Below are 22,699 nucleotides of genomic sequence, written 5' to 3'. Positions count from 1 at the left end.
CATGTGAGGCATTTCTCAAACTAGAGACTCTGATGTACTTATCCTCTTGTTTAGTTGGACATCTGGCCTTCCACATCTCTTTCTGTCCTTGTTAGAGCCAACTGTCCTTCGTCTTTGAAGACTTTAGTATACACCTTTGTATGAAATCTTCAGTTTTTTGGCAATTTCAAGCATTGCATAGCCTTCATTCCTCAAAACAATGATTGACTGACGAGTTTCTAGAGAAAGCTGTTTCTTTTTTGCCATTTTTGACCTAATATTGACCTTAAGACATGCCAGTCTATTGCATACTGTGGCAACTCAAAAACAAACACAAAGACAATGTTAAGCTTCATTTAATGAATCAAATAGCTTTCAACTGTGTTTGATATAATGGCAAGTGATTTTCTAGTACCAAATTAGCAATTTAGCATGATTACTCAAGGATAAGGTGTTGGAGTGATGGCTGCTGGAAATGGGGCCTGTCTAGATTTGATCAAAAATGACTTTTTTCAAATAGTGATGGTGCTGTTTTTTACATCAGTAATGTCCTGACTATATTATAGTATAGTATATATATATAGTTGAATTCCACTTTGATGGATTTAAGTACCAATTTCCTTCCGAAACAGCAAAATCTGTAAATTATTCCAAACTTTTGGCTGCCAGTGTGTGTGTGTGTGTGTGTGTGTGTGTGTGTGTGTGTGTGTGTGTATATATATATATATATATATATATATATATATATATATATATATATATATATACACACACATTTACATATATACACACACACAAATAAATAAAATTACACTTTAAAACACTGGTGAAATAATAATAATAATGTGTCACTGTAAATAATTCATAAGTAATAATTTATTGTAAATTGCAAAATCCTCAAATAAATAATTTAGAAAATGTTAATATTCCAAGCAAACAGAACACTCTTGCAGGTGAACAGAAGCAGAATAAAGGTTCGGGTCGGGTGCATGATGGTGTAAACTAAAGGAATCCAGGTGTTAATATGATTGAGTAATTTATGTGAGATGACAGTCAAAATACAGCTTCAAATCACCTGCAAGAGTGACTAGATCTCTATGTGATGAGGGGAAAAAACAAAGAGAGATGTAGAGACAGACTGATAGAGAGACAGTAAGACAGACAGAATAAGGAGGAACCTACCAATGCTGCTAGCAGGTGCCATGCAAAAAACTGACCCTGTGAGCATGCAGTGAAGAGTGGAGACAGGTTAATTGGGAGAAAAAACATATTAGATACAGAGGCAGAAATTCAGTATTAAGCATGCCATAAAATATCAATTAGGCTTGTCATTATAGATCGCTCACTCCACCGTGTCGTCATTTCCATAAAAAAGTTGGTGTATTCCAGGAAGTTAAACTGGATCAATATTTGCAAGGCCCACAATAAAAGGACAGGAGCTTAGTGTTGTGAAATTAGAGTGCAGTGGAAAGAGAGTAAGAGCAGAGGAAGACAGCAACAGAGGCATAGGAGGAAGACAGCTAAAAATCAGCCACACAGATATAGACATGCAGTGAGAGAACCAACACTCCTACAGTTAAAATAGACAAAGCGCTGTTATAAACAATTGAAAGCCATGTAAGAGTACAAAACGGGGGCATAAGAGGACAGCTAAAAGGAAATACAACCGTGTGGGTGTGTGATGACAAAATACACCTACGAGGGATTAGACAACCGGACATGCTGTGAAACCCTACATATAGAGATGTTTCATAGAAATGTTTTTTTAATTATTATCACTGTTATAAAAAGAATGTGTGTGCACCTGCAGGTAAAGAATAAGATTATTGGTATTGGCAAAATCAGACTTTTTAATGGATTATAAATATTTTTTTTGTTTTAAAATAACGGATTTCAAGTAAATATTGAATAAAATGTTCCTGTAATTTCTGCAAATTTTGTAATGCTAGACCGATATGTCGATCCGACTTGGATTAATCGGCCAACAACTGGCCATTTTAGAATTATATATGAAAAACAGAATAACTTTAAACTTAGTGTTTTCAGTCATTTCAAAGTTAAATTTAAGCCAATTAATCTGCCCATCTATAGAGTCGGCAAGGAGGCCCCGCCCACTCATGGGGGAAAGCAAAGCGCTGTTTCCATAGTTACTCATACATTCCTATGAGGAAAACTGGGAGAAATTCTGATAGATTTGGCTATTTTAACGAAAACATGACGAAAAGCTGTTGTGTACTTAAAATAATGCCAAAAAACCCAAAACAGATTTTTTATTGACCGCCAACTGACAGAAATATAAGCCTAAAGAAGAGCACTGTGGCTGCTGTTGTGCCATAAAGTAGATTCTTAGCAGTGCCAGGTCACCCCAAGACAGAAGTTTACGTTTATGACTGTCACGTTAATATTTTGTCATTCGATTGGTATCTTAAAACATTTTTATTTATACTTGTAATATAACTGATGATTAATGAAATGACTGTACATATAAAATAGTTCAAATTTCACATTTCACAGCAACTTTACCAGAAACCCCATATACCAAACACACCAAACCAAACTTACCGAGAAATCCATCTCCTTAGAAATGTTTGATTGATTAAAGCATGAAAAACAACAAGCAGCGCTCTATTCCTATCATGTCAAGTTTTCTCATGTATTTTGTCTTGTTTTCTGGTGTTAACTCATCATTATGTCTCTGCTGGAACTGCTGTTGTGATGATCTGATAATCAATTTAGTCTTGAATCCGCTCGGATGTTTCCCAAATACATTAAACCATGAATCCAGCATATGGTCGATTGAAGCCACAGTGCTCTTCTTAAGGATTATATTTCTGTCAGTTGGCAGGAAATAAAAAAAATCAGTTTCGAGTTTTTTGGCAAATGTTGTTTAAAGTGCAAAAAACTACACAACATCTTTTCGTCATACTTTTCGTTGTTAAAATAGCCAAATATGGATAATAAAGATTCTCTGTTTTCAAAGATTTAAAAGTATATTATTAGTAAATATTGTATAAAATAAGTGGTAGATCAATCAAACAGCCAAGACAATAATTAATCGACCAACAAGCTATTTTAGAAGCATTTTTCAGGCCAAGATTATATATGAATGATAGACATTTACAGTTTTCAAACATTTTAGAGGTAAATTTGGGCCAATTATCTGCCATTTTAAGACTATGGGCATCAGCAAATTCTACATTTTCAAAATATAATACATCCTTTCTGTTTTCAAATATTTTAAAGTAAATTGTAAATTAATATTGCATAAGTGTTCCAGTAATTTTACGCATGTATCATTTGCTGTAATGAAATAGTATTAAACTGTAAATATCGGCCAAATCGTGAGTCAAATCCAAATAAAACAGTAATAGGGCCCTTTCATCTAATGTATCATTTTGCGGAGTGGTCAGCATGCTGATAAATCTATGGGCAACTATCACTTTCATATCAAAGTTTAAGGGCAGTTTAACATGCACAAACATCCACATAATGCACAACACAGAAAAAAAAAAAAAAAAAATCAAGATTCACTGTAGAAAAAAAAAACACTTAAATAATGCATTCATGTTTTTCTAACAAACAAACTTTCAAAGCTACGCATTAGTGTTCAGTGCAAACTCGTTACATGCAAGAGGAACAAACGGCTTTTTAGAAGCCTCAGTTATGGCGTTACACTGGGTTTACAGGAGGGAAACAGGGTGTGACGTTTAGAGGGGGATCCAGGGATTAATATAAAGCAGTGTTGGCACTGTGTGTTTGTTTCTATGTGTTTGTAGGTGTGTTTTTACCTGTGGGAAAAAATGCGGTGGTGGGCTGCTGTAGTTGTGCGCTGGCCAGAGCCTGCTGGTAATGCAAGACACTGGGATTGAAGAACGTACTGGCCCCGTTACTCTTCTCTAGTGCTGGTCTCTTTGGTAGAGGCTGCAGGACTCCATGTGGAAACGCCTGAGGGCGACAGTATATGACAAGATAGATTTGCGAGTCAAGCAATACTCAAGGTTTTTAGCACACGTATGCATTGACCTAACCATACACTTACACAAAACAAATATCAATGCACACACTGCAAAAAAAAAAATAAATAAATAAAATAAAAAAAGTAAAAAAAAATTAATCAGTATCTTTGTCTTGTTTTACAGTAAAAATATCTTAATATCCTTAAAACAAGATCAATTTACGTGATAAGCAAAACTGTGTTAGATAAAAAGACCTGTTTTCAGAGAAAATATCTTGAATTAAGCTTATTTCTCTCACCCCTTTGGCAAAATTATTTCACAAAAAAAACAAAAACGTAATTCAAGATATATTCTCAAGTCTTGCATCTTGTTTTACGGATATTTTGACTGGAAAACAATATAAAAATCTTGATTAAGAAAACACATTTTCGCAGTGCATTGTTGACTCAAGAGTGATGCAAAGCTACATCGCTCCGATTTAACACAAGAACGATGACATCAGTAAAATAGTTAGCAAGACGCTTACGTCACATTTCAAAATGCAACTTTATAGTTTACGCCACACTCGGCTTCAATAAAGCTACTTTACTTGGAATGACGACACAGAAATTGCTCATTATTGACTGATGGTAATTTACATACATGTACTTGGTGACTTCAACTGTTTTACTACAACACAAAGAAACCAAATTAAATTATGTGAGTCGCTACAGTACACTAAAAAGCTACATGCAAAGCAAAAAGGTGAAAGGTTATAGTACCAGATCTACAGTTGCCTCGAGGGGTCGCTTCATTGCTTTGGCAGTCGACTGATTCTTTTAATAGCAGGCAGCGAGCACATGATGGCAGTGGGCCAATGGGATTCAAGCGTATTAACATACAGGTAACAGCAAGCAGAGGTGCATCATGGGGACAGCATTGCATTGTGGATAGGTGAGAAGGAAAAAAAAAACAAAAACAAAAATAATCTGAATGCAGTATACCACATACAAAACAATAGACATGCACATACACAAAAAAATTTGTTTCAAGGAAACATATCGCTACTTTCTGAATAATTACAAAAGCAAAAAGCATCTACAATATCTTTTTTTTTTTTTTTTTTTTACGGTTTAAACCATTTACGAATAAAAGTAAAACACACTAATGGGATTGTAGATATTAGTTATGAAAGCTCTTTGGATTGTCTTTAGCATTAAATCAATTATGAACAGACACTGCATAGAGTATTAGATAAAACACACTGACCATCAAAATATCCACTCTTGAAATTCGGATCTGCCAGCGTGTGAAAGTTTTGTGTGTGTGTGCGGCAATTTAAAATGTAAAATGGCGCGGCCAATGCTTTTTGCAGAGCAAAATGTAAGGTAGGTATTATTTTACAGAGACGTTTTGCCTGACAGACATCAAATGTCCTTGATGTACTCGTTTAACAGTTCTGCTGTCAACATCGTTTGCCGTCCAGGCTGTGGGAAACGTAAAAAAGCTTTAATAGCTTAGTTCAGTCAGACTCCTCAATACTGATGCAACATTAGATCCGATGTCTGAGTGGGACTGACAGCACACTGTCTATCCAGTGGTGGCTTGATTACTAATTAAGACATGGGGGGATGCTGACTTTGAATAGGGTGCCAAACACAGAAGTCACAATGTTCAACACACATTGGGTAATTTTAACATGCACAGCAAAAAAGCTATGACATTAACCACCATTTACCGAAAAAGAAAATAGACGAAAGTAGCTAAACGAGGTGAGATTGTCTATGAGAAATGCCATCCGTAACATTCCTTTCTGTCACAATGTGCTGCAATTATTTTACTTGCTCAAATCAGAACTGACTCACTAGATATAAATTGTAAAGGTCATTAAAGAAAAAGAAAATAATTGACTTGATTCATCACAGAATGTGGAGCTCTGTTTATTTTTATATTTGGGAACCTTCCATATATGTTTCATTAGGTTTAAGTTTTTGTCTCCATGACTTATTGTTATACTTTGGTATCAGTTTGGCCCATAAGAAAACTACATGCTAATTAATTTAATTTCTAAGAGATTTATTTTGGGTATCATTATGTAAAATAATATATTAGAATATTATTATTATTATTATATTCAATGTTAGTTTACGGGCATATCAGAATGTTAATACAGGTCAGTATTTTTTTTACATATAAATATATGTAAAATGCCATGCAAATGTACTGGTTATAAGATATGGATTTGATGAAATGGACAGTCACCTGATGGGCAGCAAGATATTATTTAGTTAAGAAAACAGGATGCTTGAAATGACAAAGACACAGAGGGCCATGCAGAAATGCTTTAAATCAGAATATTTATACAAAAAATTGAAATGTTGCATAAAAAGATAAAAATGTAAAGATATATATATACAGGTGCATCTCAATAAATTAGAATGTCGTGGAAAAGTTCATTTATTTCAGTAATTCAACTCAAATTGTGAAACTCGTGTATTAAATAAATTCAATGCACACAGACTGAAGTAGTTTAAGTCTTTGGTTCTTTTATTTGTGATGATTTTGGCTCACATTTAACAAAAACCCACCAATTCACTATCTCAAAAAATTAGAATATGGTGACATGCCAATCAGCTAATCAACTCAAAACACCTGCAAAGGTTTCCTGAGCCTTCAAAATGGTCTCTCAGTTTTGTTCACTAGGCTGCACAATCATGGGGAAGACTGCTGATCTGACAGTTGTCCAGAAGACAATCATTGACACCCTTCACAAGGAGGGTAAGCCACAAACATTCATTGCCAAAGAAGCTGGCTGTTCACAGAGTGCTGTATCCAAGCATGTAAACAGAAAGTTGAGTGGAAGGAAAAAGTGTGGAAGAAAAAGATGCACAACCAACCGAGAGAACCGCAGCCTTATGAGGATTGTCAAGCAAAATCGATTCAAGAATTTGGGTGAACTTCACAAGGAATGGACTGAGGCTGGTGTCAAGGCATCAACCACACACAGACATGTCAAGGAATTTGGCTACAGTTGTCATACTCCTCTTGTTAAGCCACTCCTGAACCACAGACAACATCAGAGGCGTCTTACCTGGGCTAAGGAGAAGAAAAACTGGACTGTTGCCCAGTGGTCCAAAGTCCTCTTTTCAGATGAGAGCAAGTTTTGTATTTCATTTGGAAACCAAGGTCCTAGAGTCTGGAGGAAGGGTGGAGAAGCTCATAGCCCAAGTTGCTTGAAGTCCAGTGTTAAGTTTCCACAGTCTGTGATGATTTGGGGTGCAATGTCATCTGCTGGTGTTGGTCCATTGTGTTTTTTGAAAACCAAAGTCACTGCACCCGTTTACCAAGAAATTTTGGAGCACTTCATGCTTCCTTTTGCTGACCAGCTTTTTAAAGATGCTGATTTCATTTTCCAGCAGGATTTGGCACCTGCCCACACTGCCAAAAGCACCAAAAGTTGGTTAAATGACCATGGTGTTGGTGTGCTTGACTGGCCAGCAAACTCACCAGACCTGAACCCCATAGAGAATCTATGGGGTATTGTCAAGAGGGAAATGAGAAACAAGAGACCAAAAAATGCAGATGAGCTGAAGGCCACTGTCAAAGAAACCTGGGCTTCCATACCACCTCAGCAGTGCCACAAACTGATCACCTCCATGCCATGCCGAATTGAGGCAGTAATTAAAGCAAAAGGAGCCCCTACCAAGTATTGAGTACATATACAGTAAATGAACATACTTTCCAGAAGGCCAACAATTCACTAAAAATGTTTTTTTTTATTGGTCTTATGATGTATTCTAATTTTTTGAGATAGTGAATTGGTGGGTTTTTGTTAAATGTGAGCAAAATCATCACAATTAAAAGAACCAAAGACTTAAACTACTTCAGTCTGTGTGCATTGAATTTATTTAATACACGAGTTTCACAATTAGAGTTGAATTACTGAAATAAATGAACTCTTACACGACATTCTAATTTATTGAGATGCACCTGTATATTTTCATAGTAAAGTCACAGATGACATATGGGGTTGTAATGGGAAAGATAATGCAAAGCATCGAGAAAAATCTTAAAGCCACTTTTAAAAAATGCAAACATTTTGACTAAACATCTATGCCTAGACTATAACTCTGTTCGAAAACCTAGTGAGCTACCTTGCTAACGTCTCCAAAGGCATCCTACCTGAAATGGAACCTCACAAGTGACTGATTTGGAATGCTCTACCTACACAGGAATTCCACACGAATAGCGCATCTTGCATGAAATGTACAGGAAACGCGACTCGCAATCAATTTCCATAGAGTTTGATGTTGGCATGTTGCTAAGCTAATGAAAACAAGTGTAAGAAAACAACAAAAATTTTGGGTAAAAGCGTCATTATTTTATTGATTTCTTTTACTATTTATATCAATATTTTTTTAAAATTGAAATATGAGTATATTTATAATCAACATTTCAATTTTATCCAACTATCTTGGATAATTGTTTTACTATTATTATTATTTTTATAAAGCTTGTCAAAATGCATTCTGGGGTAAGAATTTGGCCAAAACAAGGTATCTTACAAGGTATCATATTTCATAATTATGCTGCCTACCTTTAGTTACAACCTTCGTGTTAGAGGTGCCGCTATGATGCCTTAAAATGCAGTCTATGTAGGCAGTTTGTAGGTTTTGGAACAGAGCTTATTTAGGTGTACTTTTAATAATAGGATGGGAAAGAACAGGATACATTTAAATTTTGCCTTCTGAAAGCATTCCTGTAAGCAAGAGTTTCATGTTTTGCTACCCACCACAAACAAAGAGAAACATTCAAATAAAAATACCACCCACTGGGTGTTATCATACAGAATTACATAATCGTCCACTGAGAAAAAACAAAGAGAAACAAAAAAAAAAAAAACCTCTTTATCTGAGGTCAGCATTCCTAAGTGGCTAATAATAAGCCTGAAAAAAAAAAAAAAAAAAATTCTTCTTTGTTATCTATGGCCCTATTACACGGTAATCAGGGCAAGGACACTGCACCTTAAGGCTAACAGCAGTTTACCCTGTAGCCAAAGCGCAATGGTTTATCTCAGGTCACTGTTCGGTCGGGAAACGGAAGGCTTTATTTTCACTCGTTTAAAAAAAATTAAAAATAAATACATATGTATAGTTGGTGAGCCAGTACTGTCCTAGAGTCAACTCTGACCCAAACGCCACAGTGGAAAAAAACAGCAAAATAAAGGCCAAGAAGGTGAGTACCATGACAGCAAATGTAGCAAACTTAGATTCACACCTGGGCCGTTCAAAAGTGAGAAGTGGTAAATTGGGGTAAAGCTTGCTGCCAAATTTCGTGTTTACAATGCAAGTGTGCTGCGACAAAACTAGAACGCTTCCGCTATCTTGCACGACATAATTGTCATCACAGCAAGCGAGCGACGCAACTGAACTAGATTCAATTAATGAAGACACTGCAAGCTTCCATTGTAAAGTTTGTTGCGTTGCATTACAGTTACAATTAACCAAGCAGTCTACACTGCAATGTCCAGTTGAGGGCGGCAAAAGTGAATAAAATGGTATTCAGACGAGGATTTAAGGTGAATTTTAGATGGATGTTTTTAAAACATACCTCCCTAACCTAAAACTTTTGCCTGAACCAAACCAATAGTGTTTTAAAATATAAATAAGACGTTTAAAAAAGACATCCTTACCAAATCAACGCCTAAACCTAACCATTAGTGTTTTAAAGTAATGTTCCGGGTTCAATACAAGTTGAGCTCAATCGACAGCATTTGTGGCATAATGTCGTCCCTCCTTTTCTTTAAAAAAAGCAAAAATCTGGGTTATTTGAGGCACTTACAATGGAAGTGGATGGGGCCAATCCGTAAATGTTAAAATACTCACTGTTTCAAAAGTATAGACACAAGATGTAAACAATATGTGTGTAAACATGATTTTAGTGTGATAAAATAACTTACTAACATTTTCTGTGTAAAGTTATAGCCAGTTTTACAACTTCGTTACCATGACAATGTAGTGTCAACAAACCCTAAACCCTAAAATTACCATAAAAATTACAACTTAAACAACTTTACAGCTCAAATAATTCACAAGTTTTAACAGAAGAATTAATGCAAATGCTTTTATAAAAATGATTCACTTTTGGCCACATTCACTTTTATCGTCCCCATTCACTTCCATTGTAAGTGCCTCACTGTACCCTCGAGTTTTGCTTTTTTAAAGAAAAGGAGCAGTCGAACTTAATTTTTGTGGTAATCGACATTATGCCTCAACTGCTGTGTATGCCACAACTTGTACTGAAACTGGAACATTCCTTTGAAATATAAATGAGACGTTAAAAAAGATACTTGCCTAATCAATGCCTAAACCTAATCATTAGTTTTTCAAAATGCAGAAGCAAAATGAAAAAAGCAAATTTTCTGAAGCAATCATATAATTTTATGTTGCTTCTATGACTGTCATGTCACATGCCAGCTTGAGTTCATGGCTGGTCTTGAACTGCAGTCCTCTGATTGTAAGTCCAACACCTTATCCGGTGAGCTACCGCACAAGCTAATTATGCTAGAATAAGTGTATATATGAAGGTGGGTCTGTAATTCAAGCATTAAAATGTATAGTTTTTCAAAAGATGCGTTAGAGTAAAAGTGTGTCGATATCATAAAATAGCAGGGTCTGAATAATAGAGAGAAAAATAAGTACTTATAAAGTCATAATCAGCCATTAAAGTCATGATTTGAGTGAAAGTGAATCAAACACAGTTGTTCTAGCATCTCTAGTGTTCATTTCACCAGGAAACTGCAGGGAATTGTACCTGGAGACACATATAACAAATTTTGCACAAATGCATATAGAGTCACGTTTTCACTATGAGACCAGGTTGGCTTTCTTGATTAGAAAACGTCCTGGTTACTTGCGTAACCTCTGTTCCCTGATGGAGGGAACGAGACGTTGTGTCGATGTAGTGACACTAGGGATCACTCTTGGGAGCCCGAGACACCTCTTTGATAAAAGGCCAATGAAAATTGGCGAGTGGTATTTGCATACCACTCCCCCGGACATACGGGTATAAAAGGAGCTGGTATGCAACCACTAATTCAGGTTTTGTACCGCAACTGGCTGAACTGTGTTACGTGAACTGGCGGTGTGTGATGGGCAGACCACTGTGTGCCTCGTAGCCAGCGCACCAGGCCGACACGTAACCTCCCCCAACGCTGTTATGAGTGTCGAACGCCCCTTTGGGGACAAGTCGACTGCCCAAAAGATAGAGACAGGCTAGCCCAGTCGTGGCCTCTTATCCTCCCCCCCCCAAAAAAGGAATTAACCGACTGGGGCCACCAGGTCTAGTCGGGGGGGGGGGAGGGGGGGGGAGACACCGCGGAGACCACACCCTGCCCAGAGAGAGGGGGAGTTATTTTGAGTGGAAATACGTCACATGGTCTTGTCGAGCTTTGTCGGAAGTATGTCATGTGGAGAAGTTCCATGTTAGGTCCTACCCTATGGGGGAGGAGTTTCTACGAGCATGGTGACTGGAGCAGAGGGGCCTTTGCCTAAGGAAGATGCAGTTTACCAACAGGGAAACGAATTAGCGGAAGATATAAGTCGCATATGGTTACCTACGGGGAACCACCACATGCTGAGCACCTACCCCAGTACAGGGCTTAGTTAGCACACATACTGAGCCGGCAGCGAGTTTCTCCGCAAACTCGTCTGCCACAGGGCTCGGAGGAAATCATCCAGGGAACACAGTTTGTGAATACTACTGGGAGTCAACAGCGCACGTCTTCAGCTCAGGGGAGGCGAAAGGCGCTATGCGCAAGCGATACACCCGGCCAGCTCTACCGGACTTACTTGCATTGTGCGTGCAACTACACGGGACGAAACTGGTTCCACCCGGAGATTGTAGAACCTCGCAAAGGTGTTGGGTGTTGCCCAGCCCGCTGCTCTGCAAATGTCTGTTAGAGAAGCGCCACTGGTCAAGGCCCAGGAGGCCACTACACCCCTGGTAGAATGGGCTCGTAGCCCTGCCTGGGGTGGCACGTCCTAGGCGTGATATGCCATAGTTATGGCGTCAATGAGCCAGTGGGCGATCCTCTGCTTGGAGACAGCGCTTCCTTTCCGCTGTCCACCAAAGCAGAGAAAGAGCTGTTTAGAGACTCTAAAGCTCTGCGTGCAATCCAAATAGATGCGTAAAGCGCGCACCGGACACAGCAACAGCAGGGCTGGGTCTGCCTCCTCCTGGGGCAGTGCTTGCAGGTTCACCACCTAGTCCCTAAAAGGGGTCGTGGGAACCTTGGGCACATAGCCCGGTCGGGGTCTCAGGATCACGTGAGAGTAGCCCGGACCGAACTCCAGGCACGTTTCGCTGACAGAGAACGCTCGCAGGTCTCCTACCCTCTAGATGGAAGTGAGCGCAGTCAGGATGGCAGTCTTCAAAGAGAGTGCCTTAAGCTCAGCTGACTGCAAGGGCTCAAAGGGGGCTCTCCGTAGACCCTGAAGACTACAGAGAGGTCCCATGAGGGAACGAGGCGCGGTCTGAAGGGATTCAACCTCCTGGCACCTCTCAGGAACCTGATGATCAGGTCGTGCTTTCCTAAGGACTTACCGTCCACTGTGTCGTGGTGTGCCGCTATAGCGGCTACAAACACCTTCAAGGTGGAGGAGGACAGCCGCCCTTCCAACCTCTCCTGCACGAGGAGTGTGAGGTCCGAGAACCACGTCTGGGTGGGCCAGTAGGGTGCTACCAGGACGACCTGCTCCTCATCCTCCCTGACCTTGCACAGGGTCTGTGCAAGTAGGCTCACTGGGGGAAACGCATATTTGCGAAGTCCAGGGGGCCAGCTGTGTGCCAGCGCGTCTATACCGAGAGGTGCCTCGGTCAGGGTATACCAGAGCGGGCAGTGGGAGGATTCTTGGGAGGTGAACAGGTCTACCTGTGCCTGCCCGAATCGACTCCAAATCAGCTGGACCACCTGAGGGTGGAGTCTCCACTCTCCCCTGAGGGTAACCTGCTGTGACAGCACGTCCGCTGCAGTGTTGTTGTCGCCCGGGATGTGAGTGGCTCACAGCGACTTGAGGTGCTGTTGACTCCAGAGGAGGAGATGGCGGGCCAGTTGTGACATACAACGGGAATCGCAGACCGCCTTGATGGTTGACATATGCTACCGTTGCCGTGTTGTCTGTCCGAACTAACATGTGCTTGCCCTGGATCAACGGCCGAAACCTCCACAGGGCGAGCAGAATTGCCAGCAACTCGAGGCAGTTGATGTGCCAACGCAGCCGCGGGCCCATCCATGAGCCGGCGGCTGCGTGCCCATTGCATACAGCGCCCCAGCATGTTTTGAAGGCGTCTTTCATAATCACGATGCGCCTGGAGACCTGCTCTAGGGGAACGCCTGCCCGTAGAAACGGGAGGTCGGTCCAAGGGCTGAAGAGGCGGTGACAGATCGGCGTGACGGCCACGCAATGTGTCCCACGGCGCAATGCCCATCTCGGGACTCGAGTCTGAAGCCAGTGCTGAAGCAGTCTCATATGCATCAACCTGAGCGGAGTGGCCACCGCTGAGGATGCCACATGCCCCAGGAGCCTCTGAAACAGTTTCAGTGGAACCGCTGTCTTCTGTCTGAACGCCTTCAAACAGGTCAGCACCGACTGTGCGTGCTCGTTTGTGAGGCACGCCATCAACGAGACTGAGTCCAACTCCAAGCTGAGAAAAAAGATGAACTGGGAGGAGCTTGCTCTTTTCCCAGTTGACCCAAAGCCCTAGTCGGCTGAGGTGCGAGAGCACCAGGTCCCTGTGTGCACACAACACATCCCGAGAATGAGCTAGGACTAGCCAATCATCGAGATAGTTGAGGATGCGAATGCCCACTTCTCTTAACGGGGCAAAGGCTGCCTCTGCGACCTTTGTGAAGATGCGAGGAGACAAGGACAGGCCAAAAGGGAGGACCTAGTACTGATATGCCCGACCCTTGAATGCAAACCGCAGGAAGGGTCTGTGTCAAGTTAGAATCGAGACGTGGAAGTACGCATCCTTCAGGTCTATCGCCGCGAACCAATTTTGATGCCGGACGCTCGCTAGAATGCGTTTTTGCGTCAGCATCTTGAACGGGAGTCTGTGTAAAGCCCAGTTCAGTACTGGCAGGTCCAAGATTGGCCGCGACCCACCGCCTTTTTTCGGTATAATGAAGTAGGGACTGTAAAACCCCTTCTTCATCTCGGCCGGAGGGACAGGCTCTATCGCATCCTTCCGTAGGAGGGTAGCAATCTCCGCGTGCAAGGTAGCAGCGTTCTCGCCCTTCGCCTGGCGAACTGAATCGCGTAGCCGTGTCGGACGGTCCGGATCAGCCATCGCAATGGATTGGAAAGTGCAAGCCATGCGTCCAAGCTCCGGGCGAGGGGGACCAAGGGGACAATCTCGTCGGACGTGCCGGCGGGTGGGGCCTCGCGGCGGGGCGGAGCCTGAGGTGCCACGCCGTGTTGTGGCCGTGCTGTGGCCGTGCTGAGTTCGAAGCACTTACCTGGCTCCTTGTGACCACCCCCGGAACAGCCTGGGACGGGGGAGGAAGAGGCCTGTCCTCGTGACCCGTGGAGACTGTCACATCGGGGGCGGATTTGTGCCACAGCTGGGCGCGCAGGGGTGGGGAGACCGCCGCTGGAGCGCCAAACCTGCCAAAATGGAATGGTGGACGGTGGTCGTGATGACGGCCGTGCACACCGGGTATGTGACCCAGGGAACAAGGAAACCGCTCTTTTGCTGGACTCTTGGGTACCGCTTTTCTTACGAAAGCAAGCCGCAACCGCAACGTTGCCATGGTCATGTTCTCGCAATGAGTACATGATCCATCCACGAACGCTGTCTCCGCGTGGGTCGCGCCCAGAGACGAAAGACAGCGATCGTGACCATCAGAAGTTGAGAGATAACGACCGCAACCAGGAATAACACACAAACGGAAGGCATCTTTAAAAAAACACGTCTTTAAAAAGACATTCTGTGTTTGCCGCTCTTTTAGAGAAATATACTCTTTTAGAGAAATATACTCTCTTATTTCTGCCGAAATGCCCAGGGGCGTTCTCTGCAGTGCACCAGTGCAGAGGAGGGAGAAGCCGCTGAAATGCGCCGTCAGATCCAGCAGAGGTGAATGAACAGTCAGCTCAGTAAACATCGACCGTTCAGCTCCAAAGAGAAAATCTGAATGAGTGGTTGCATACCAGCTCCTTTTATACCCGTATGTCCGGGGGAGTGGTATGCAAATACCACTCGCCAATTTTCATTGGCCTTTTATCAAAGACTTGAGGTGTCTCGGGCTCCCAAGAGTGACCCCTAGTGTCACTACATCAACACAACGTCGAGTGAGTGACAGATAGGGAACAAGTATCAATCTAGTTTTCTTGCATCACCTCACTCTCAGTGTAATTTTATTTGCCATGCATCGCATTGCTAGCTTGCAACGTTGACAACTTTGACAACGGAAGCGATCTAGTTTTCTTGACTTGCATCAATATCAGTGTAGTTTTGTTTGCTATGCGTCTTATTCAGGGTATGAAATTAGCACCCGCCACCCGCGGAATGCGTAATTTCATGCGCAGTGGCGGGTAATTTTGCACATCTGCCCGCCACACTGTGGCGGGCAACCTGTAAAACGTCTCGGAGTGATGAAAGCAATCTAGTTTTCCTGCGTCGCATCACTCTTAGTGTAGTTTTGTTTGCATAGTGTTGCTCACTTGCAGTGTGGACAGCTCCGTTGATTATTACACAAGCAATCAAATTTTCTTGCGTTGCACCACTCTCAGTGTATTTTTTTATTAGTTTTTTTTTTTTTGCAATTCATCGCATCGCTCACTTGCAGTAGACTGCTTAGTTGATTATAATGGAAACTATCTAGTTTTCTTTTTGCGTGCTTGTAGTGTACAGCAGTTTTGTTGATAATAACAGAAGTGATTTAGACTTTTTTCAGAAGTCGCGTCACTTACCGTGTAGACAGCTTTATTTATTATAAATAAGGAGATCTCGTTTTCTTGCGTCATGACACTCTTAGTATAGTTTCCTTTATGTTGCGTCAGATTGCTCACTTGCAGTGTAGAAACGGCATTAGAACTGACAAAAAAACAGCAGCTTGGCATGCCGCCAAAAATACAGTTGCACTTGGGTAATAGCTGAACCTGTGCGTTCACGTCAGTTTGGTATAAAAATGTGATCCATTTCCGTAATTTAATCTCAACTGATTTGAGGAGAGTATTCCTCCCATTGGGCAGGGTAATGGGAAGAAAGCCACCCTGTGACATTGTGCAGTCAAGGGTGTGAGGAAAAAAGCTTTTAAGCCATCGTGCTTATTATATTAATATCCTTTTTCTAATAATGATAGCATCAATATAATACTACATGGATGAAAAAGGGGAAAAAGTTTATCACATTGCTGTCTTCTCAAACAGCTCATCTCTTTGTCTCTCTACTCACCCTGTTTAATAGGACTAAAATCCTCAGGGAATGAGATAAGGGAGCTGACACAGATTTGGCATGCAGCCCCGCCCAGATTCGTGAGATGGGTCATGGCTATATAATAATAAAGCAGTGCTCCACATTTAATGTGCTAACATCATCAGATATCTCAAATCAAACATGTGTTGTCAATTGATTTTATCATGTAGAAAGCTGGAAAAGGTTTCAAAATTCTAAGCACCGCCTCAGTTCCGATGAAATATGTCGTGACAATGTGGTAAATTAAATTTTGAGGTCAATGGAATACTACCAGTAAGGCAAAGTGTTGTAGTTTAGAATAGACCTTAATGTTTTGTGCAACATACGTTTGTTTCCTGCTTTGTAGAGTCATCCCCTACGTTTCACCTTATGTTACATCGTATGTACATAACACTTAAACATAAGTCAACATGAAACGACATTCGCAAGCCACTTTATTTTGCGTAATGTGACACTTTCCAAGTGAAACGAATATTGAATGAGATGAGAACCAGGACGTGGAGGATGAAGCTCCAGAGCCTTTCCATATAACCCAATAATAACGCTTCTTTTTCAAATCTATCGTTATCATTGATGCTATTAAAACAATGCCTAAGTAACTTATTTGACAATTGTTAGACAAACAGACAAAATTATTTATTTGGAATAACATTTACTGATTAATCATTCACAATCAGAGCTCAATTTCATGTTGACTTTAATGTTGGTTTTCTGAATCAACTGCACGTTTATACAGATAATATATGCAGTTTGTTTGAAAGTGCCCTATATGTTATTGTGCGTGTTGCCATTGACTCACCATGGCTGCAGCGGCCGCTTGCGCTGCGACGGCTGTCTGATTGGCCTGATGCTGCGCCACTTTGATCTTCGCCTGCAGGTGCGCGGGAGGGTGGAAGTACTTGCACTTCTCGCGCGAGCAGCGGCTCTTGATGTAGTCCATGCACACGGTGACTGTGTTGTCGCTCGTATCAATCATGGGGCTGTCACTAGGGTGGGCGAAGCGGCAGTCGGTCTCACCGCGTGCGCAGTTACCCCGCTGAAACTCACGACACACCTGGTCGTGGATGTTTGCACGTGTGTGGATTCAAATAAACACAAAGAGAAAACAGAACAGAAATATGCAAACAGAGAGGTGAGTCATTGAGTTTCAAAGCTTTCCAAAACATACATGCACACGTTTGGTAAATAAACACACAAAGAGCAGAATATTAACAAAGGCAGCAACAGAGATGACACAGTCTCTCTCGGTGTGGGAGGGCCTCTGAGGAATTGAACCTCTCATTATCACAGAGATCACTCAGTTGCTAAGTGATAGCACATTTAGCAATACACACAGTCATACAACCTACAAACTGTTATTGTTTCAGCTGCACTGATCATTTTCTTGCAAGGCAGCACAGCATAGACATCCATCATGATTCTTGTTCTCACACTTCAGCTCCGCCTACTGAAAAATAACAGTTTAAACCAGCCTAAGTAGGTTAGCTGGTCTCCCAGCCTGACCCTTGCTGGTTTTATAATAGTTTTGGCTAGTTTAGCTGGCAGATCAGACTGAGAAGCCAGCTAAACCAGCAAACCACCTTTTAAAGGTTAAGCTATTTTTGGAGTACAGACTCCCTTAAAAATGTGTTTTGTTTATTTTGTGCTAATTTTGGCTTTTGTGCATTTTTGAAGAAATTGAAAGTTAAAATTGTAAAATCTCCCATTGACATCATTATCATGTTTGACATTCAAAATGTATACCACTGATCAGGGTCAGAAATTAATGGGGGCTCAGGGCAGAAATGCCACCTAAATTTGACAAACATGTCCCAGAAATTCAAAATGTGCGGGCAGACAATGCCCCCCTGATAAATAATCATTTTTCTATTTGTATAATCTGATATAGTTCTTATTGTTCTAATATAGGAATAGTTATCAGATAAATATAAATTACTGGTAATGTTGTTTCATTTTATTGGTAAAATAGTAATTTAATATTAATATACATTTTTATTATTATTTGTTATATATTCATATTACAATATAATAATATTTATAATGCTACTTTTTAATAGAATGTATTCAGGGCTGTCGATTTAAAGTGTTAATTAAGTGCAATTAATTATATAAAAAATAACTAGTTTTAAAATACAATTAATCATGCCCCCTGACACACTTGTAAATTCTGTAATAAAAGTACGGATTTTCCTACCATACGAGCAATTCAAGCATGAAGTACATCTGTTATTTTAATCGATTGACAAGCCTAAATGTAATATAACTTAAAAAGTTAGGTTTGTTAGAAACACACTGTATCTACATCATATGTTTATTTAAAAAATGCCCTCACAAAGGTAAAAAATGCCACTGAAAATCAAATTCAGGGGCAAAAATAGAAAAGTACATTTCTGACAATTTACTGAATTGTGTTTATTCATAATTTCTTTCTTACATCTATTTGTATTCTGATTTGTGATTGGTCTTTCCTTTCATTTATCCAACAAAGTATATTGGATCTTATGATCAATCCGTCTCTTCTTCACTCTTTAGTCGAGTTTAGAACTTTTCTAACTCACATTTTACTTCTTTACATTTATTTTTCACTGCCTTGCAAGTACACTGACATTCAAACTGTACACTGAGACATCTCTGCTTCAGAAAGCATTTAATTTGTTGACACCTAAGGCCAAAAATATACAGTACTTTACGCAAGTACGCCTATGCACATGAAAGCGCTTGGCCAATGTGCAGTCTGGTTAAACATGCTTAGTGTGCATTCTTGCGTTACTGTGGCAGTAGTTAACCTCAAGGGGGGCGATAGAGTTACCTTCAAAAGTTTGTGCCAATAAACTGGATGTGTTGCAATAAATATATTGACTTTCATTTACTTGCTCAGCAATATTCTCTTCAAACTGTTGCTCCGACATTAATGTAGTTGACTTGAAAGAAAAAACTCACCGCAGAAACGGACAGTTCACACTAATGTCCACAATAGCATCCCTTGTAGCAACGCTGAGAATGGAACTCATACTAGCGTTGTGTTATGAACTGCAGTCTGAAACATTTTGCAACACAACTATGCTGGAAATTGAGCCTGTGACACTAGAAGCATCATTGTTCACATTCTTGCATAGAGTCTGTTTTGGCCTTAAAGCTGCATGATATTTTCTCAGATGCAAACGTTAATTTGTAGTGGCGTATCACGTTACCTCAAGCTTGTCTGTGCGCAGTAGTTTCTGCGTTGAGGAGGAGCTCTGAATGCTGACGGGTGGGCTGCTGGGCATGATGACGGGGGTGCTGGGGAGCATTTCTGTGGGGACCAGACCCATGCTGTGGCTCATTGGAGTCAGATACGGCGCGTAACTCATACCAGGGTTCGAGCACAGACCTTGACTGACGGAAAATGTAGGCTGTGAAAGATAATAAGGAATAATTAATGGTTTTATTTAATCAGTAACATTTCTTATACAAACATAAATAGATTCACACACACACACACACACACACACACACACACACACACACACACACACACACACACACACATACAGTACCGTGCAAATGTCTTAGGCACATAAGATGTTTCACAAAAGCATTTGTCTTAAGATGGTTATTTATATCTTCAGCTTTAATGTGTCAATAAGAAATATAAATGTCAGACTCCCAAACATTACTTTTGCAAACAGAGGAGCCCTGCAACAGATATCATGGCCCCCACAAAGCCCCCCACTGAACATCATATCAGTCTGAGATTACATAAAGAGACAGAAGCAATTGAGACAGCCTAAATAAATAGAAGAACTGTGGCAAATTCTCCAAGAAGCTTGGAAAATCCTATCTGCCAACAACCAAGTAAAACCAAGTGTCCAGATGTACCTAGGAGAATTGTTGCTGTTTTAAAGGCAAAGGTGGCCACACCAAATATTGATTTAGCTTTTTTATGTTTACTGGACTTTGTATGACATTAAGTGATAAATTAAATCTAATTCATTATTTTTGAAGACATCCTTAATATGCAACATTTTTCACAAGTGCCTAAAACTTTTGCACAGTACTGTATATACAAACACACACACACACACACATATATATATATATATATATACATATATATAGGTCTTTCTTCAACTTAGGGCACTTTTAGAATGCTGGACTTCTGGAAAGTAATTTTTTTAATTTATCTACTGACAATGTCCAACAGTGTGTGTACATGCATCATAGGAGATTTATGGCATTTCTGTAATTTTCTTTGAAAGTCATGAAACAGAAACAGAATTCAATGGTGGAAATGACGCTGACAGAAATTACATTTTTCCCCCCCTCCCCTTTTCTCCCCAATTTGGCATGTCCAGTTCCCAATGTGCTCCAAGTCCTTGTGGTGGCGTAGTGACTTGCCTCAATCTGGGTGGCGGAGGACGAATCTCAGTTGCCTCCGCGTCTGAGACCGTCAATCCGTGCGTCTTATCATGTGGCATTATTCTCCGCGGTATCCACGCACAACTCACCACGCACCCCACGAGAGCGAGAACCACACATTATAGCGACCATGTGGAGGTTACCCCATGTAACTCTACCCTCCCTAGCAACCTCAGCAGTCACTCAGCACGTCCTGGATTTGAACTCGTGACTCCAGGGGTGGTAGTCAGCGTCTTTACTCGCTGAGCTACCCAGGCCCCCAGAAATGAAATTTTTAAATGTTTTAAATAAAACATTCAACTTATTTTTCTTTCTAAGGCAAATGTCATAGCTAACATATTATCTATAATATAATATCTATCCTAAATACACAATTAAATAATATTTTCACACTTTTTGAATAATTTGGTAAAATTATAGACTGATCGGAAATGACGGCCAATAAAAATATTCTGCTCACAAGTGATAATTACCTTGATTTTTCTTTGTTTTCTTTAAACATCATCATATTTCATCTCAAGCATGCTCTTCACTGAACACATTTAAATGCACCTAAGAAAACAGTTTATTCCAGGGTGTTTGTTGAAAGCAGCATTCTGAAACGGCATGTAAACAAGAACACAGATTTCCTTATGCTGTTTAAGGGATTAAGAGAAAGCCGTTTAACACACCTAGGTTTTTCACAAAGAACGCGGCTTATTGTGGTCGTGTAAACGCATAAGCAGTGTTCTAACCATTTTTTAAATAAGCGCATAGGATGGAGCCTAACAATATGTCAAGACAGTGGAAAGAATAAAACATTTCTGAAAGTACAGTGGGAAAATCACATAAACTATAAACTACACCAATTTATACACACCAATGTAAAATATCGACTGTCCCTCTCGTTCTTGGATATGCGCTCGTACATTGGAGGAATCCCGGAGTTTTATGTAAGAGGGAAACCCCACTATTGCAGTGCAATTCCACTGCAGGTGATGATAGAAAGTTAAGAAAACAAACACAGCAACAATTCTGGAATATCTGGAAATAAAGCGAAGAAATAGAAAATAAAATAGCGAAGTCTTCCTCGGATCCCGTGTTTGTTATTTACACAAGCGTCGCAAGAAAAATACGTTGTCATGCATGTATACAAAAACAAATAAAAAGCCGCGAACACAGCTCTCTCACAATAAACGGCTTTCTGGTGTTCATGTACACGTAGTCACTCACACTTTTATCCACTTAGTTGACAAGTACACTAACTTTTTTCAATTATTAGGGGCAAAATTGTTTGATATAGCGGAAATGACATGACTTTCCATTTTTTTTACAAATATATCGAAATCATTTTCACAGTAAATTATTTGTTTATTTCACTTTTAGTTTAGATTATTACAATTTTAAACATGTATTAATGTGCATAGTTTAATATTGAAAGTCTGGGAAAAGGCTAAAACAGTAAAATCTTCTTTATACCTGTACATAAAAGGCATTTGAAAAGTACTAAAAATAAATAATGAAGGCCTGGTACAAGGTCAGTTTTAATGAGACCTTCATATAACAAAAAAAAAAGGGGGGAAAAAAAGGGGGGAAAAGTTTAAATCTATTCGTTTGAATAAAAATCAATGCTTGGGACATAAAATTGCCTCTACAAGTTATAGAAATACCTATTCATGTGAAGGGTTTGATTTTAGATCCCCACACCGGTCTAAAAATTGGGGAGTGAAGGGGTTAATATTCGAATATCCTTTTACTCTTACAAGTTATATCTCATCTTTTATCATCCTCATTTATTTTTATTATATTCAATTTTTTTTTTTTTTAATCTATTTTTTTTTTTATCCCCTTTTCTCCCAATTTGGAATGCCCAATTCCCACTACTTAGTAGGTCCTCATGGAGGCGTAGTGACTCACCTCAATCTGGGTGG

The 22,699-nt window shown here is 40.3% G+C and overlaps 1 protein-coding gene across 16 annotated transcripts in view; it reads right to left on the bottom strand.

Moving 5' to 3' along the window:
* Window positions 1–22,699, bottom strand: part of LOC127444939 (muscleblind-like protein 2a) — a 183,486-nt gene that overhangs the window by 27,693 nt on the left and 133,094 nt on the right. For 10 of the 16 annotated variants that reach the window (XR_007897891.1, XR_007897892.1, XR_007897894.1 and 7 more), the window contains exons 4-8: window positions 19,583–19,783; window positions 17,191–17,445; window positions 4,697–4,750; window positions 3,768–3,924; window positions 1,162–1,197 (exon numbers count right to left, since the gene is read on the bottom strand). Coding sequence is in view for 12 of the 16 variants with exons in the window: in XM_051704607.1 (XP_051560567.1) it covers window positions 1,162–1,197; window positions 3,768–3,924; window positions 4,697–4,750; window positions 17,191–17,445; window positions 19,583–19,783 (703 nt within the window). In the remaining 4 variants the exon portion in view is untranslated. The remainder of the gene's footprint in view (window positions 1–1,161; window positions 1,198–3,767; window positions 3,925–4,696; window positions 4,751–17,190; window positions 17,446–19,582; window positions 19,784–22,699) is intronic. The other 6 variants (XM_051704609.1, XM_051704618.1, XM_051704615.1 and 3 more) reach the window with 3 other exon arrangements.

Source organism: Myxocyprinus asiaticus, chromosome 8, assembly GCF_019703515.2.
Source record: "Myxocyprinus asiaticus isolate MX2 ecotype Aquarium Trade chromosome 8, UBuf_Myxa_2, whole genome shotgun sequence".
Taxonomy (NCBI): domain Eukaryota; kingdom Metazoa; phylum Chordata; class Actinopteri; order Cypriniformes; family Catostomidae; genus Myxocyprinus; species Myxocyprinus asiaticus.
The sequence above is the reverse complement of the archived record's forward strand: the minus strand, read 5'-3'. Positions and strand labels throughout refer to the sequence as shown.